General features: G+C 42.6%; 1 protein-coding gene across 2 annotated transcripts in view; it reads left to right on the forward strand.

Moving 5' to 3' along the window:
* The window catches only part of NF1 (neurofibromin 1), a gene marked incomplete at its 5' end in the record, with an annotated part of 70,040 nt that overhangs the window by 16,866 nt on the left and 37,180 nt on the right, over positions 1-15,994 (forward strand). Inside the window, 19 exons of one of the 2 annotated variants that reach the window (XM_083875184.1) lie at positions 1,628-1,762; positions 2,297-2,410; positions 2,762-2,841; positions 3,394-3,517; positions 4,150-4,293; positions 4,692-4,938; positions 5,253-5,326; positions 5,440-5,523; positions 5,639-6,079; positions 6,479-6,618; positions 6,896-7,018; positions 7,296-7,379; positions 7,730-7,846; positions 8,647-8,828; positions 9,475-9,686; positions 10,336-10,497; positions 11,184-11,287; positions 11,867-12,002; positions 14,747-14,809. In XM_083875184.1, the coding sequence (XP_083731310.1) occupies positions 1,628-1,762; positions 2,297-2,410; positions 2,762-2,841; positions 3,394-3,517; positions 4,150-4,293; positions 4,692-4,938; positions 5,253-5,326; positions 5,440-5,523; positions 5,639-6,079; positions 6,479-6,618; positions 6,896-7,018; positions 7,296-7,379; positions 7,730-7,846; positions 8,647-8,828; positions 9,475-9,686; positions 10,336-10,497; positions 11,184-11,287; positions 11,867-12,002; positions 14,747-14,809 (2,766 nt within the window). The remainder of the gene's footprint in view (positions 1-1,627; positions 1,763-2,296; positions 2,411-2,761; positions 2,842-3,393; positions 3,518-4,149; positions 4,294-4,691; positions 4,939-5,252; positions 5,327-5,439; positions 5,524-5,638; positions 6,080-6,478; positions 6,619-6,895; positions 7,019-7,295; positions 7,380-7,729; positions 7,847-8,646; positions 8,829-9,474; positions 9,687-10,335; positions 10,498-11,183; positions 11,288-11,866; positions 12,003-14,746; positions 14,810-15,994) is intronic. The other variant, XM_083875185.1, reaches the window with a different exon arrangement.

Consider the following 15,994-nt stretch of genomic DNA (forward strand, 5'->3'; position numbering starts at 1 on the left):
ACAAAGTAAAAGGTTTTTCAACCATTATGAAATGCAGTCAATATTCTTGGCTGTCTTGGAGAAAGTCTTGAGTAAATTCAGATTTGTAGCTCATCCAAATTCTTCCAGTAAGTCCACACACAGCTGTGCTGCTGCATTCTCCTCTGAACATTCCTTGAGGACTTTTGCTGGGGCAAGTGGTCTTGGTGGGCTGGTTTAGAAAGCCTAAAATGAGACATAAAAATACTCCTCAAAGGAGAGCAAACGAGCACAATGCTTTTGGTTTGAAAGCTACTCCATGTTTAACTTGCTTTTCACCTGTGTGTATTCATCTGTTGGAGAATAGTTACCTTGACAATACCCCTGCTCTGACTGGTGGTGCTTTGTCTTCTGCTTCTCACTTTCCCTGTGCCTGGCTGCTGTTGCCCTCGTGGTCAGACGCCCGCCAGCCCCTGCTTTGCATGGCCCTGGGCCTCTGCTGCTGTAAGTATGACCCGTAACTACCGCAGAAAAGCCTTTCCTTGCGCTGACTTTTCTGTGCATAGTTACCTGCAGGGCCTGCAGCACCAGGGCAGCTCCTTCCCCCAGGAAGGCACTGTTGGTGCTGTGCCCAGCACGATGCTGCTCCTCACTCCCCCTGCTCTGATTCCCAATTTCCAGCCTGAACTGAGCTGCTGCTGAACTCTCCTCCATGTGTGTCCTGTGTGGTGCTGTCTGTCAGTGTCCCGCTGCTGTTGGTCCCTCGTGCACTGCACGGAGCCTGGCCTGGCTTTATTGACTGACATTCTGTAGTTTGCATGGTGTGGAGGCAATAAATGACTTCACAGGAACACATCTCCTTTCACCACGTGCCTCTTCTAGAAATCCCTGAACTGTGGCAAACTAGGGCTTAGCACTTACCTCTACCACTGTGCTATCAATTTATTGATCAGATTCTTTATGTGGTAGGTTTTATTCCATATATTTGGACAATAACTAATTATCGAAATAACATGAGGTCCTAATTTCTTGTAGAATTTAATCACACAATATCATAGCTCATCAGTTACCTTGAAGGTGATTTCAACCTAGGCTTTCTCCTTTTGTTCAAAACACTCAATTAGTTCACTGGTTTTTCAGCTGGAGGCAGATTATTTTTTATATTTAAGTGATGGCCTGTGTGCCTTTTAGAACAAAAAAGTTCATTTTCCAGAGGTTGTTGGAGGGAGCATGGAAACATCTGGCCTGGGGCTGTAGCAGAAAATTAAGACATTGCTTTGCCCTTAGAAAAATTTCCCTCTCATGTACTCAGAACGAGTTGGAAATGTTTATTTTTATTTTTGTCTCAGAGCAAAGAAATACCCAGTAATTCTTTTTGCTCCTTTTTCTTTCCCCACAGTTTGTCTCTTTTTCAAAAAACTTTCTTATGTCCACATGCAGCTTACTGAAATAATTGTTAAGGGAACTTTAAAGATATAATAGTGATTGCCTGTGAGAGAGGGGATTTTGAACTAGAAGGCTACGTGACTACACTGGAGTTTTGTATATTTTTAAACTTTTTCTTGAATTATAGATGATAAAAGCAATACATTTCATAAGATGTTTAATTATAACTGTTATGTTTGACTACCTTATGTTGACACGGACTGATTTTTTTCCCTTCCATCAGAGCCTTACATTTAAGGAGAAAATGACAAGCCTTAAATTTAAAGAAAAACCTACTGATTTGGAAACCAGAAGCTACAAATTCTTGCTGTTGTCCTTGGTGAAACTGATCCATGCGGATCCAAAGCTTTTGCTGTGTGTAAGTAAATCCTACTGTTGTAGTGGAATTTACTTCAGTTGTAGTGGAATTTACTTTTGAAGCTACTAAATAAATAAAAATTAATAGTCACCTGGCCATCTACTTATCTTTTTCTCTGGCTATGATACTTTTGTGGTTTTAAAGGAAAAAGAAACTGTAAGAGACTTTATGGAATCAGAGCAACACAATGAGAGGGAGCATGAAGATCTGTGACTCTGAAGGGGAAGGTGGGGGAAGTAGAGGGGAATAGAAGAAAATTAAAATAAGGGGGTTGGAAATTAGTCATCATTTCAGTGAGTACTGTCTTATATCTTCCATTTTCTCAGGTCTGTGATGATTTAATATAAAAATATTCCAGTTCTGTCAGAGACATGATATGCAAGGCGTGTTACGGATTAAAAATAAAATGACAGATTCTCTGAAAGATCCCGAAATCCCCCTGTTTGAGCAGCAGGAGTGCTGCAGTAGCTGTGAGCAGTGTGGTCAAGCAGGGGCAGGAGTTGCAGCTGAGCTGTGCTGTGTGTTTGTGTGCAGAACCCCAGGAAGCAGGGCCCCGACTCGCAGGGCAGCACGGCCGAGCTGATCACAGGGCTGGTGCAGCTGGTGCCGCAGTCCAGCATGCCCGACATCGCCCAGGAGGCCATGGAGGTGAGGGCACAGCCAGGGCTGCAGGGGACTCTGCTCTGCACAGCCTCTCCTGCAGAACACTCTCTGTCTGTCTGTCTGCCTGTCTGTCTGTCTGTGTGTGCACAACGTGGCTTTGGACAGAAATACCAGGGAAAACCTCTGGGTCCGCACTATGAGTGCAAAGTAAAGACTAAAATGAAATGCTGTTGATACAGACTAACAATAAACTCTTGCTCTTCTATGGAAAATGCTTTTTATATCTTTTGTTGTTCTTAAAGCAGTGTAATGAATGTGTGGCTGCACCTGTTTCTCTGCCTGTGCTCAGGCACTCTGTAAAGTTCTGTCTTTAAGTGGAACTCTCTTTGGCTTTAGGCCCTGCTGGTTCTGCACCAGTTGGACAGCATCGACTTGTGGAATCCTGATGCTCCCATAGAAACATTCTGGGAAATCAGGTATGTAAATTAACTTATATAAATTAGAAATAGCTCTTTTGATTTGTCTTCTCTTTTGAAATAGCTGTGAGCATTTTGGGCAAGCTTTGCAGCAACAGGGAGTTCACGGTCTCTTTGGGCGGGGGGAGAACCCACCACACCTGACACTAATTTGGACCCTTTGGCAGTTTTAACAGAGAGTGTGAGGCCTGACGGGATGTGAAGAAGGAACATCCCTAGATGTGTTCCTTCCAGAGCAGAGTTGACACGTTGTCAGAGCAGTGTAGGTACCTCGTGCTGCCCTGTCTGTGCTGTCTCTGTCCTGGGCAGAGCTGGAGCTCCAGGCCCGGTGTGGCTTCAGCTGCTCCAGGCCACGGGGCTGGGAAGGGTCCCAAGGGAGCTTGGCCTGTCCCTGCACACTCTCACCTCTCTGTGGTCCTGCTGGAAGCCCAGGGTAGTGTTTGCACAGGGTGTTCATGCTGAGTGCCTATTTCTGTGTGAAACATAGTGTAATACCTTCAGAAGTGTTGGTGCTCTGGCAGAAGGCTGATGCTGAATTTCATTTTGCTGCAGTTCACAAATGCTTTTTTATATCTGCAAGAAGCTTACAAGTCATCAGATGCTCAGCAGTACAGAAATCCTCAAGTGGCTGCGAGAGATTCTCATCTGTAGGAATAAATTTCTGCTAAAAAATAAAGTAAGTGAACATTACCATCTCCCTGTTAGGATCATTAACATGAATTGTTCTCTCTTGTGTCACTTCCTTTATTTACCAGGTTATTTTTGATTGGAAGAGATTTAATAGCTACTCCTACACGTTCTGTTCTCTGATTTCCTCTCTCTGCTTTGTGAGGCACCTTGGTTAGAATTGGTAACCAAAGTTAGGTTTGGGATTTTTTTTTTTTTCCTTTAGCTGCACAGTTTGCTGTACTTGCCTGGAAAATGAATGTTTCATTTGAAACCTCTGCCTAGTGCCTCTTTGCCTAATACAGGGAAATAGTCCCCAAGGTGAGAGAAAGGAAAGGCAGTTAATGGTAAAATACACATGTTCGTGAGCAAAGTAAGTTTCCTTTTGGATCTCAGGTTCTTCTGAGTCCCAGAATTCTGACTTGCTTCTTTCTGATATTCCTAAAGTATGAAATAATGTATTTCTTAAGGGGAAAAATCAGTCCAAGATACCATTAACACAGGAACTTGATAACGCCCTGAGAGCAGCAGTGGAAAATGTACTGTGTGACTGTCCAAGAGCTTCTTACCTTCCTCAAATCTATGCCTTTTACTCTTTTAAAGTATCAGTTGATATATTCTTTTCCTCTCCTCTCTTTATAGCAATCAGATAGGAGTTCATGCCACTTCCTCTTCCTTTATGATGTCTCTGGAAGTGGAACTAGTCAAATTTCTCTTGACCATGATGAAATGATACGCTGTGCACCAGGGGCCACCCTGAGGAAAGGAAAGGGGAATTCTTCCATGGTAAATACATATCAATAGTTAATTTTAGCACGTGATAAAAAAGCTGTGGGCAAGTAGAAATTAAATTACTTTTAGAGTAGTTTTTGAAAATAAAATTAATTATTTCTAAGGAAAGGACATATGTATCCTAAATAATGTATGTATTTAATGTGCTGGTTAACAACGATGTTTCAGACTTTACAAAGTCTGAAAACTTTACATTTTTTCAGTTAAAATATTGGCAAGTATTTTTTGATTAGGATTGCAAACAGCATGGTGACAGCAAATAAGAGCCCTGATCCTTTTTAGGATGATGGGTCATTCCTACTAGAACAAAAGCAGTTCTGAGCACAGTTTGGCCAGGGCTGAACTTTCACAGGCAGTGTTCCCCAGCTGGGCGTTCATTGTGTGTTTCCCAGGAAAGCACAGCAGGATGCAGCGGGACACCCATCTGCCGCCAAGCCCAGACCAAGCTGGAAGTGGCCTTGTACATGTTCCTGTGGAGCCCAGACATCGAGGCAGTCCTGGTGGCCATGTCCTGCTTCCGCCACCTCTGTGAGGAGGCCGACATCAGGTGTGGAGTGGATGAGGTCTCAGTGCATAACTTCTTGCCAAACTACAACACCTTCATGGAGTTTGCGTCTGTGAGCAACATGATGTCGACAGGTGAGAGTCATGAGTCAGTTAAAGTAACTTTATACCTGGACAGAAGACTCTTATTTGTGTTTGAGTTCTTTAAACAGGTTGAGGTTCTTGATTTCATGCTGCTCTGGCTTTTCCTGAAATGCCTTAATTATTAGAATTGCTAGAAAGTGGAATTTGGGTGACTGAGCTCAGGAGGCTTTTACAGTCATGTAGCTACTTTTCTAAAGACTTTAGGGGGATATGTTCCTCTTAATTCAATAATTACTTTCAAAGATCACAAATTTGGCATAGGTGGGTTTTCAAAAACTTGGTTCAATGTTCTGTGCCCTTTGCAGGGCGAGCAGCTCTTCAGAAGAGAGTGATGGCATTATTGAGGCGCATTGAACACCCCACTGCAGGCAACACGGAGGTGAGCTAACTTCTCCCTTTATGTGCTCTGTGTGCATAGTAAAAAAAACACAGAAATATTGTTGCTGCAAGTAGTTTTGAAGTTAAATCTTGATATATCTTATCTTCTTTCAGGCCTGGGAGGATACACATGCAAAATGGGAACAAGCGACAAAACTAATCCTTAACTATCCAAAGACCAAAATGGAAGATGGACAGGTGACTATGAATTTTCCCATTGGTTCAGTGTTTAGAAATTCAAGATAAGTCTTTGAGCTTCTTTATTTTAAGGAAATTTGAGTTTTGCTGTAAGAAACCCCCTGTTGTCTCGCAGGTGACCGAGAGCCTGCACAAGACCATCGTGAAGCGGCGGATGTCGCACGTCAGCGGCGGCGGCTCCATCGACCTGTCGGACACGGAGTCCCTGCAGGAGTGGATCAACATGACAGGGTTCCTGTGTGCCCTGGGAGGGGTGTGCCTGCAGCACCGCAGCAGCGCCGGCCTGGCCACCTACAGCCCCCCCATGGGCCCCCTCAACGAGCGCAAGGGCTCCATGATCTCCATGGTGTCCACCGAGGGCAGCGTGGAGACGCCCGTCAGCAAATTCATCGACCGCCTGCTCACCCTGATGGTCTGCAACCACGAGAAGGTGGGGCTGCAGATAAGGACCAACATCAAGGACCTGGTGGGGCTGGAGCTCAGCCCAGCGCTCTATCCCATGCTCTTCAACAAGCTGAAGAATACCATCAGCAAGTTCTTTGATTCTCAAGGACAGGTAAAACAATGATTCGCATTTGTGTGATGTTATTCACATTGGTGTCAGTCCTTTTCCGCTGGGTGACTGAGATGGATCTATGTTTGTGTTCTGTGCACACCCCCTGTAAGCAGAGTGATCATCACAGCACATGTTAATGATTATTGTGGTTGTGATTCTGTATGTAACATTCTTGAATAGTGAACTCTTGAGTGTAGAATCTGTGAGTCTGTGTGTGGGATCCTTATGGCTGACATTGTTCACATATTGAATCTTGACATGTATTGGAATTCTTCTGGCTTGGTGGTAACTAGAAAAATGCTTGTCCATGAGATTTTTGAATTGTTGCAGTATATTTTACAAATACCCTTTTCTTTGATTTTATGTGTAAAAAATTAACCAGAAATTTTCATCCTGTAGGTCTTGTTAACTGACACCAACACCCAGTTTGTAGAGCAGACCATTGCTATAATGAAGAATTTGCTTGACAATCACACAGAAGGGAGCTCAGAACACCTTGGGCAAGCGAGCATTGAGACAATGATGCTGAATCTGGTTAGGTAAGGAGCCCTCTTGGCCTTCCTCTACACAGAAAGGTGTACAGGTGTATGGTGTTCCATGGCTTGGCCCTATTCCCATGGGCATTCCTGGTTACTTTTCTGTTCACTTTTGTCAGTGGTTAAAAACCAGCTGAAGGGCAGATTTCTGTTCAGTTTTACTCTGATAAAAAGCTGCTTTGGCCAGAAGAAATTTGCTACTGATGCAGGGGCTTTCTTGGCAGGGAGGAAGTGAAGTAGCATGAAGGATTTAATTAATAATTTTCCCTTTTTTCTTCAGGTATGTGCGTGTGCTTGGAAATCTGGTACATGCCATTCAAATAAAAACAAAGCTCTGTCAGTTAGTAGAAGTGATGATGGAAAGGAGAGATGACCTTTCATTTTGTCAAGAAATGAAATTTAGGTAAGGATGGCATAACCTAACTCAGAGGGCAGAGTACTGTGGGCAAGTGCAGTTTTCTTTGGTTATGTGGTAGAAAAAGAAACCAAACCCCTGTCACACCAGTATTCCTGGTACAGGGATAGTTCCCTTGTCTTTGTCTTCAGAATGATTATGAGCCTGGTGCTGCATTTAAATATTATTTACTTTGGTGATGCTGAACACATGTAACAATTTAATGTGTGATACAGACTGGTAAAAAAACCCAACAAGGCTAAAGCAATCTCTTTATGTGTAACAGGAACAAAATGGTGGAATATTTGACAGACTGGGTGATGGGAACATCTAATCAAGCCACAGATGAGGATGTGAAATGCTTGACAAGGTAAGGGACACTCCTCACCTGGAACAGCATTCCCAGGTGGCATTTGATATCCATGGATGAGCTGGCATGTTGGGATTGTTATAACAATAATAATGTTAAGTAAAAGACAAAAATTGAAACTGAAGCTTTGGTGAGCAACAGCAGAATTATATTTAATGTTTAGTCTTAAATGACTTGGGTCCTTTTAATACTTTCTCTAATTTAGAACCTGGACCACAAAATATAAGTGTTGTTTCACGATAGGCGTAACTTCAGTAGAATACCTTTTTTTTATTAAAAATGCTATTTTTCATCTGCAGGTAGCACTATAAGCAAAAGTGACATTTTATTTGTTAAATTTTATTTTTCAGAGATTTGGACCAGGCGAGTATGGAAGCAGTGGTCTCTCTGCTTGCTGGGCTTCCACTCCAGCCTGAAGAAGGAGATGGTGTTGAGTTGATGGAAGCAAAATCTCAATTATTTCTCAAGTAAACAGTGACTTTTAACTATTTTTCTGTACAATCACTCTAAGGAGAAGCCCTATATGGCCCTTATTACAGACTGTGCTTTTCTTCCAACAGAAATAATTTTATTATCCCAACAGGAATTAACTCTTCTGTGGCCCATTTCAAAATCTCTGCCTTGTAGGTTTATAGAAACTTTTTCTTTTAGAAAATAATTAGAAAATTTGTCTTTGTTTCTGCTTAATGCAGATGTGTGTTTCGGTCATGGCAGGGGTTAGCTCTATTTGATACAGCATTTTATTTATTTTTATTCACAAAACTTCAACTCTCATTGAGGACATCTGTTGATAGAGGGACACCAGTGTTGGGGAGAAATGGGCACACCAGGTTTGGGACTGAGGGAGGTTGTTGAAGCACAGTTGAGGTTTGGGCTGTGCTGTAAGGAGGCTCCTTGGTTCAGGAGTGAGGTTTTGGGGGTTTGTTCTGTGATTGTTGTCATGGGTGAGGTTTAGGGGGCTTTGTTGTGTATTAACTCCCGTGGGTGAGGTTTTTGGGGATTTGTTGTGTTTTAGCTCCCACGGGTGAGGTTTTTGGCAGGTCTGTTGTGTGTTAGCTCCCATGGGTGAGGTTTTTGAGGGTTCGTTGTGTTTTTTAGCTCCTACAGGTGAGGTTTTTGGTGGGTTTGTTGTGTTTTTAGCTCCCACGAATGAGGTTTTTGGGGGTCTGTTGTCCATTATCTCCCCTGGGTGAGGTTCCTGGCAGGTCTGTGTTCACTGTCTGCCATGTTGGGGCCCGTGTGACCAGGAGGGCTGTCCTGTCCGCAGGTACTTCACGCTGTTCATGAACCTGCTGAACGACTGCAGCGAGGCGGAGGAGGACGGGGCGGCAGCGGGCGGGCGCAAGCGCGGCATGTCACGGCGCCTGGCGTCACTGCGGCACTGCACCGTGCTGGCCATGTCCAACCTGCTCAACGCCAACGTGGACAGCGGCCTCATGCACTCCATAGGTGTTCTGGTTTGGGTTGAATTTGGGGAGAACCTCCAAAGGAATCCCCTAATAACAAAACCTCTACCACCCCTCCCCCAACCCTGGGTTTGGGAAGGAATCTCTCGAACAAAAAGTGGAAAAAACCGGTTTATTAACAAATAAATAAACACCCCCCCCCCCGACACAAGGGAAAAAAAGAAAAGAAAAAGCTCAGGTTACTGTGAGGGGGAGGGCGCAGAACTTCTTTCACGGGCCCCGGAGATCCTCCTCAGACTCCTCCAGTCAGGTCAGCTTCGGGTGCCGGTCCTAAATCTTAAAGGGGGGAGGGAAAGGGGAAAAGAGGGAAAGGGAAAAAACAAACAAACAAACAAAGCACAGAGGCAGCAGAAGGAAAAAGGAGGAAAGGGCGAGAAAATAAGCAGAAATTGCAAGCAGCAGTGCAAGCCTAAAAGCCAGAAGCCAAGCAAGCAGCGCGAGAGAGCCAGCAGACAGTGCCCGCCCAGCTAACAGGGAAGCAGGGACAGCTGTTAGACATAACAAGGGAGTCCACGATATGGGATAGAGAGCACTGTCAGCCCAGGACAATAGGTAACCCTGCACCCCTGAGCCCCACCTGAGCCCCCTGCCCTGGCATCCTCTTAATGCTGCTGCCTTCTCCCCGCCAGGCTTGGGATACCATAAGGATCTCCAGACCAGAGCCACGTTCATGGAAGTGCTCACCAAAATCCTGCAGCAGGGCACGGAGTTTGATACCTTGGCAGAAACGGTGCTGGCAGATCGATTTGAGAGATTGGTGGAGCTGGTGACCATGATGGGGGATCAGGGGGAGCTCCCTATTGCTATGGCTTTAGCCAACGTGGTGCCTTGTTCGCAGTGGGTGAGTTCATTCATGCCTGTTATTTCCTGTATTTTGTTAAAATAACAAGGCTTTAAATAAAAAGTGCAACAACAGTCTGGTACAGAGAGAGTAGAACTACCACTGACAATAGCTAGCCTTTCTTAGTATGTTCTTTAAAAATGTACTCAATTCAGATCTTGATAATAAACTGCACATTAGTTATGATAATAAACTGCACGTTAGTTAATGTCTAGAAATTATTTTATATATTATTATAATTTATAAGTTATAATAATATAGTTATTATAAGTTACAATAATAAATGCATCTAGGCTGGTTATTTATTACAGGTGGTGTGTGCTGTGATGCAGACACACAGAATTGTGTTTGTTCTATATTTTAACAAGATGAGTTGGGCTTTGCTGTACAGCAGAGTAACTGCTTGTCTGTCTGGATAACTGTTATGAATTTGTAAGACTGGATATCCTGAGGCAGACTTTTAGACAGGCAGTAGCATAGGAAACGTTTGCAGAGAGATTGTGTTTGTGTAATTTGATATTTACCTGCCAGAGCCCATAGCAGATGTAAAGCTTTCTTGCAAAGTGCTTGGTGGTTTTGTCATAATACTGGGGTTTTATACTTGCCTTGGCTCCTGCAAGTCAGATTAACATTTCCTCCTCCCTTGAAGGATGAGCTGGCTCGTGTCCTGGTCACACTCTTTGATTCCCGGCACCTGCTCTACCAGCTCCTCTGGAATATGTTCTCAAAGGAGGTCGAGTTGGCAGACTCCATGCAGACACTCTTCAGAGGAAACAGCTTAGCCAGTAAAATCATGACTTTCTGTTTTAAGGTACACTGTCTCTTTTTTTTTTTTCTCTCTGCTACAAATTTCTTCAACAGCAGGAAAAGTTTAGTAATATGGAAATACAAAGCTGCCAATCTGTGGGGTTAAGCACTTGAGTAATGGGATTAGATAAAATCCATAGAGATTTGCCTTTGGGTCTCAGTTTGAGTTAGCCTCAGCTCTCATATCTGTTAAGTTTTAGGGAGTTTTGTTTTTGTGTTTTAACATTTCATGAACTGAATCTTGTAGAAAATTTAACTCTCAGGCCTTTAAAAAGTAGGTATCCCCCGGCAGTAAACGTTTGCCTTTTTGACTGGTTCAATTATGAGTGATTCTGGGTCAGTGCCAGCTGGAAGACTGTTCCTGGTAAATTCTGAGATCTTGTTTGTGCTCCCATTTCAGTTCAAAAAGTTGTGTACAAACAGAGGTGAAGTGTGGAGTCAGTGCTCTAAGAAAAAATGTCTGCTGGTTAGCAGGGTTGTTATTTTTCTCTAATTGGAAATTAATTAAAATACCTGTAGAAATTGATCTTGGTTGCCTTCCAGAAGTGAGAGTATAATATGCAAACCAGAGTTTTACAGGAATTTGGCTTATGCCAAAACAGATCAAGTGTTTTCAGGCTGTTGAAAGCTTCCAGAACTGCAGCATTCCTGTGTCAATCTGGCCTCTGTGCTTGTTTCCCCTGCACGCAGGTCTATGGTGCTACGTATTTGCAGAAGCTGCTGGAACCTTTGCTGCGGACTGTGATCACCTCCCCTGAGTGGCAGCACGTCAGCTTTGAGGTGGATCCAACAAGGTTTGAGATTCAGGGCCAGCAGCAAATGTATTTATCTATAAACATGATTCCCGCTCGTTGTATGTAATAGGATTTATTTTTCCCTTATTGCAGATATTTTTCTTATGCTTTCATACTGTTGTACCTCTCACTTTTCCAGACACATTAATTGTCTCTGCAGCCCTCTTGCTCTGTGGCTTTAAATTATTTCCAACTCTTAACAAAAATTATAAGTATTTATCTCTTTAGTAGCTCACCCAGTGATAGGCCTTCTAACTAATACTTTAACCATCAACTATCTGTGTCTACCTCAAAAATTCCTTTCAGATAAACCATAATGAACTGATAATGCAGTTATCAGTTGGAATTGTGTATGCATGTGTTTGTATGAAAAAGTCTGAGAGAATGCCACCTACAGCTGTCTGTTCTACATGTCCTTTTATTTGTACCTTCTGTGGTTTAAAATAGTGATGGAAACTTTTGTGTACAAGATCAGAAGTATTTCCATAAGAAAAAGAGGAGATGAGGTTCTTGCCAAGGATGTAGGTGCAGCCTGTGTGGTGTTTGATTGCTGGTCATACCTGTGTGGGTCTGTTTCAGGCTGGAGCCCACAGAAAGCCTTGAAGAGAACCAGCGGAGTCTCTTGCAAATGACAGACAAGTTTTTTCAGGCAATCATTAATTCCTCCTCGGAGTTCCCACCCCAGCTGCGCAGTGTGTGCCATTGTTTATACCAGGTATGCCTGCAGTGGTTGCCTGCCCCTGACCTTTGGGGTTGGTGTGTGAAATTCCAGCAGTTTGGAGCTTGGTGCTAGGCACAGGGGGCATCTCTAAAGACTCTTCTCAGAGTCACCACCAGTCTGAACGTGGGGCTAAGTGCTGTTCTAAGGCTTGTGTTGGCAATTAGGAGGTGTCTGAGGTACCCAGGTTCCCTGACCTCCATCCCCAGCTCCTCGGCTCAGCCCAGTGTCCTGCTGGATCTCCTTGTGTGTTTCTGATGGATTCAGCTGCTGCTAAAAATCCAAGTAGTTCCCTCAGGCTCACTGGGATTACAGTTTCCAGTCCAGCTGGAGGACTGTCACAGAAATGCTGTGCCTGGTGGAATATTGGAGCTGTGGTCTCAGTGAGGTGCTCTCGAAGAGCAGCTGCTGCCCTCTCAGCCATAGTCTGTGTCCAGGTTTAAGGCAAAGCCAAGCAAATGGATTTTCTGACCTGTGTGAGCTAATGATGGGTAACAAATCCTGCCCAGTCACATTTGCACAGGGGTGATCAGGGCAACTCCTGCAATCCCAGAGCTTGGGAGTGAGAACAGGGAATGTGTGTTGGGACTCTTGGGGTCTGGGTTGTTCTGTGAGCCCTTGCACTGAAGCAGGTGTGCAGATGCTGAGCCTGACTGCTCTGTAAAAGGCCTCTAGAGGCTTTGCTTTCTCTTCTGACAGTGACTGTGTTTGGGTTGGTGGCAGAGTGACTTGGGGGTTTTTTTGATGTGTTTGGGTTTTGTAATCAGGAAGTGAGGTGGGCAGGTTGGTCTCCTTCATGGCCACAGTGTCACAGACATCAACTAGAAGAATATTTGATTGCTACTGGAAATACCACACACAGCCTTGGTTGTCCCTTCTCTTGGTGGATGTTCCATTCTCCCACACCTCATCCCAGAACTAGGATTTAATGCTGTTCCCAGGCTGGATCATATTATTGCCATTTCAGTGCTACATTAGTAGCAATTATTTCTATGCAAACCATTGGTAATTCCTACATGAAATGGAATTTCTAAAATGTGCTCACCAGCAGGGATTCCCAGGGATTCTCCCATGGAAGCCTTTCCAAGTCTGTTGGCTTTATTCTTGCCTTTACTGTGTGTGGTAATAAGGGTAATTTGTTCCCAAAGGAGATGATTTCCTGGCAGATATACAAGTGGCATTAACTGATATTTAGCTTCAATATTTACTACTTTGACTGTTTCCAGGATCAACTAGATTTCTGTACAAGTGTTTGTTCATCACAAATAGTGTTAGTCATTCTGTCCTTAAAATTTCAGAGAGTTTTGAAGAGTCTGGCCTTGACTTGAAAGAAAGTAACCAAGATCTGATTTAGAGGCATTAATCCATTTCTATACTGATTTTTTTGGTGGCTTTTTCATGCTTAGAGTTTTGAAGTGACTGTGTGCAAAGAATGCTCACCAGATGTGCTCTGTAAATGATTAGTAGCTAATTTAAATCACTGTAGCAACCTCACAGAAACAGTATCTTTAGTTGGGTATTGGCTGGTGTTTCTGTTTGGGGAACAGAGCCCAGTGAGTGTTTTCCTTTGGAAATATCAATAAGTGGCTACTGGGACAGATTCACCTGGCTCCTTGCAGGTAATGTATGTTCAGGAGTGTGATATGAGAACAAACATGCTCACAGTGACTCCTACAGAGGATCTGTGCTGGGTTTTCTTGTGAAAACAAGGTGGGGATTTTCCTGTAGCTGCAGTATCCCAGTGAGCAGAGTGTGTGTACAGCTGCTCCAGAGGCCACTCATGGAAATGACACAGGGGAAGTTGGCAGAGGTGCCACTGGTTGAATATTGATAAATCCTGCCCAGGTTTCAGTTCAACTCGCTTAGCAGAGAGTTTTCTTTGGGTTGGGGTGTTTGTTTTTCATTCTGTTCCATCCTGAATGTGTGGCAGCTCTCTGCCAGTGCCAAGGTGTCCCTCTGGAGGGAGGGACCAGCCCTGGGTGCTGCTGGAGGCTCCCAGGGGTGCCCAGCCCTGGCCCAGCTCCTGGAGTGTTGCTGCACCTCTGGCAGGGCACGAGGGGTCAGGGTTTGCTCAGATCCTGCTCAGACAGAATTGGAGTCTTCTTGGTGGGTCCCTTTGCATCTCAGTGTAATGCAGAAATAAGCACAATCAAGTCAGATCTCCTGATTTGGGAGTCTGTAATAAATTAACATAGACTGCGGCTTTTTTCTTCCTTTGTCCAGAGAGTGTTTTATGGCAGAGTTACCTCTCACAGTGGTAATAATGCTGATGGTTCACAGGTCTAACCAAATTGAAGGACACACAGAGAAACATTGGGAAGATTTAAAACTCTAAATTTAATTTAAAAAAACAATATGTATTCAAAGGTGTAACACTACTATTTGTACTGTTAAAATTATTTGGGGATGGTAAAATACATCTGAAAGCTGAATACACCATTTAAGGCCCAAGATTGTGTATCATGAGCACACTGATGTGGTTTGACTTCTAATCTAGCCAGAAATAGTAGAAATGATTGAAATTCAACATTTGCTTGTTTTGTATTTAGTGCTTTGTAAATAAGATGTAATAAAACTGTGGAATAAAAACTCCATCATCAGTCTTTAGTTTATATATTTCATTTTCTGTTGGTTATGTTTGTTACATTTTACTGTGTAATTTATGTACAAGTCAACATTGGTTTTTTGTTGCTGTATGTAGTTGGTGCTGTGACTTGTTTGTGCTCATCTCTGTTCTGTAGGCAACTTGCCACTCTCTACTGAATAAAGCTACCGTAAAAGAAAAAAAGGAAAACAAAAAATCAGTAAGTTTGGAGACCTTTTTATTAGCCATTTCTTTCAAAGCACAACAGAAATCTTTTGCTGTTTGTTCAAAATATCTTCACTTCAGTCTATTTGACCTCACTGTAAAATCATTCTACTAATTCTGGCACAAAATAGCTTTCATTTCAATTAACACTGGAATTAAGTTAGATTTAAAATATTCTCTGTGTGCCTATTTGAGTAAATGAGACATTTTTAACATTACTGCTTAGTATTTAATATTCTGACTCTTCTAGCCTTGCCACCATCTTCAAATTAAAAAAATTGTGGAAGAAAAATGTTTTCTTTGGTTTTGAGAAAATCTGGGTCTGTTGAGCTGCTTTAACACTCTGGCAGATAACCTGAGCTTGCATCCTGGGCAAAGAACAATTAATATTTGTGGGCTACTGGAAAGAGGCTCATGGGACTCATTGCTGACACATTTTCTTTTGTTTGCTTTGTGATTAAGTAAGAAAACCCCAACTTTAGCAGTTGTATTATTTCCTGAGAAAAGCTGATTTTCCTTTTTAAGTAACTTGCTGTATTAGAGTTTAGATCCATGGGTTGCATTAGAGCATGTCTTTAAAAGTTCAGACTTACTTTTTTCTTTGGCAGTGACCTCAAAATATAAAGTATGAATCAACCAGGATGGAAATTTAGACTTTTACTAAATACTCTCTTATTTTTGCTGTAACTGAGCAGAATAGTAATAATGTTTAAAATGCAAAAGCTGTGGGCAAACCAGTATTTTACAAGAAAATATCAGTAATTGCATCACAAGGTAACTGACTGGAGTTGCTACTGAACCAAAGTGATTCTTGGTGTATTTTGTACTAATGGCTTTGTCTGGTTTAAGCAGCATTATTTGAGATTGCATTAGTTATGTTTTGAAGTATTTTACTAAACTAGGATTCGTTTTGGAGGATTTTTTTTTTTATTTTAAACTATACAGGATAATATCAAGTGTACTAATTTTATTCTGTGAAAAGGAAGAATCTTACTCATTTTGATTAACCATTGTTACTCATTGCAATATACAGATACTGATGTTTTATAGAGCCATGTGTTGCATATCTAAGAACTTTAACTTTTCAAATTTAAATGAAAGCTATCCAAAGAATAACTCTCCTCTGAGTAATACATAATTGATTTCCTAAAAGAAAAGAGATTGCTTTTTTCTTACAACA

The sequence above is a fragment of the Zosterops lateralis genome (assembly GCF_965231275.1).
Source record: "Zosterops lateralis genome assembly, chromosome: 19".
NCBI lineage: Eukaryota > Metazoa > Chordata > Aves > Passeriformes > Zosteropidae > Zosterops > Zosterops lateralis.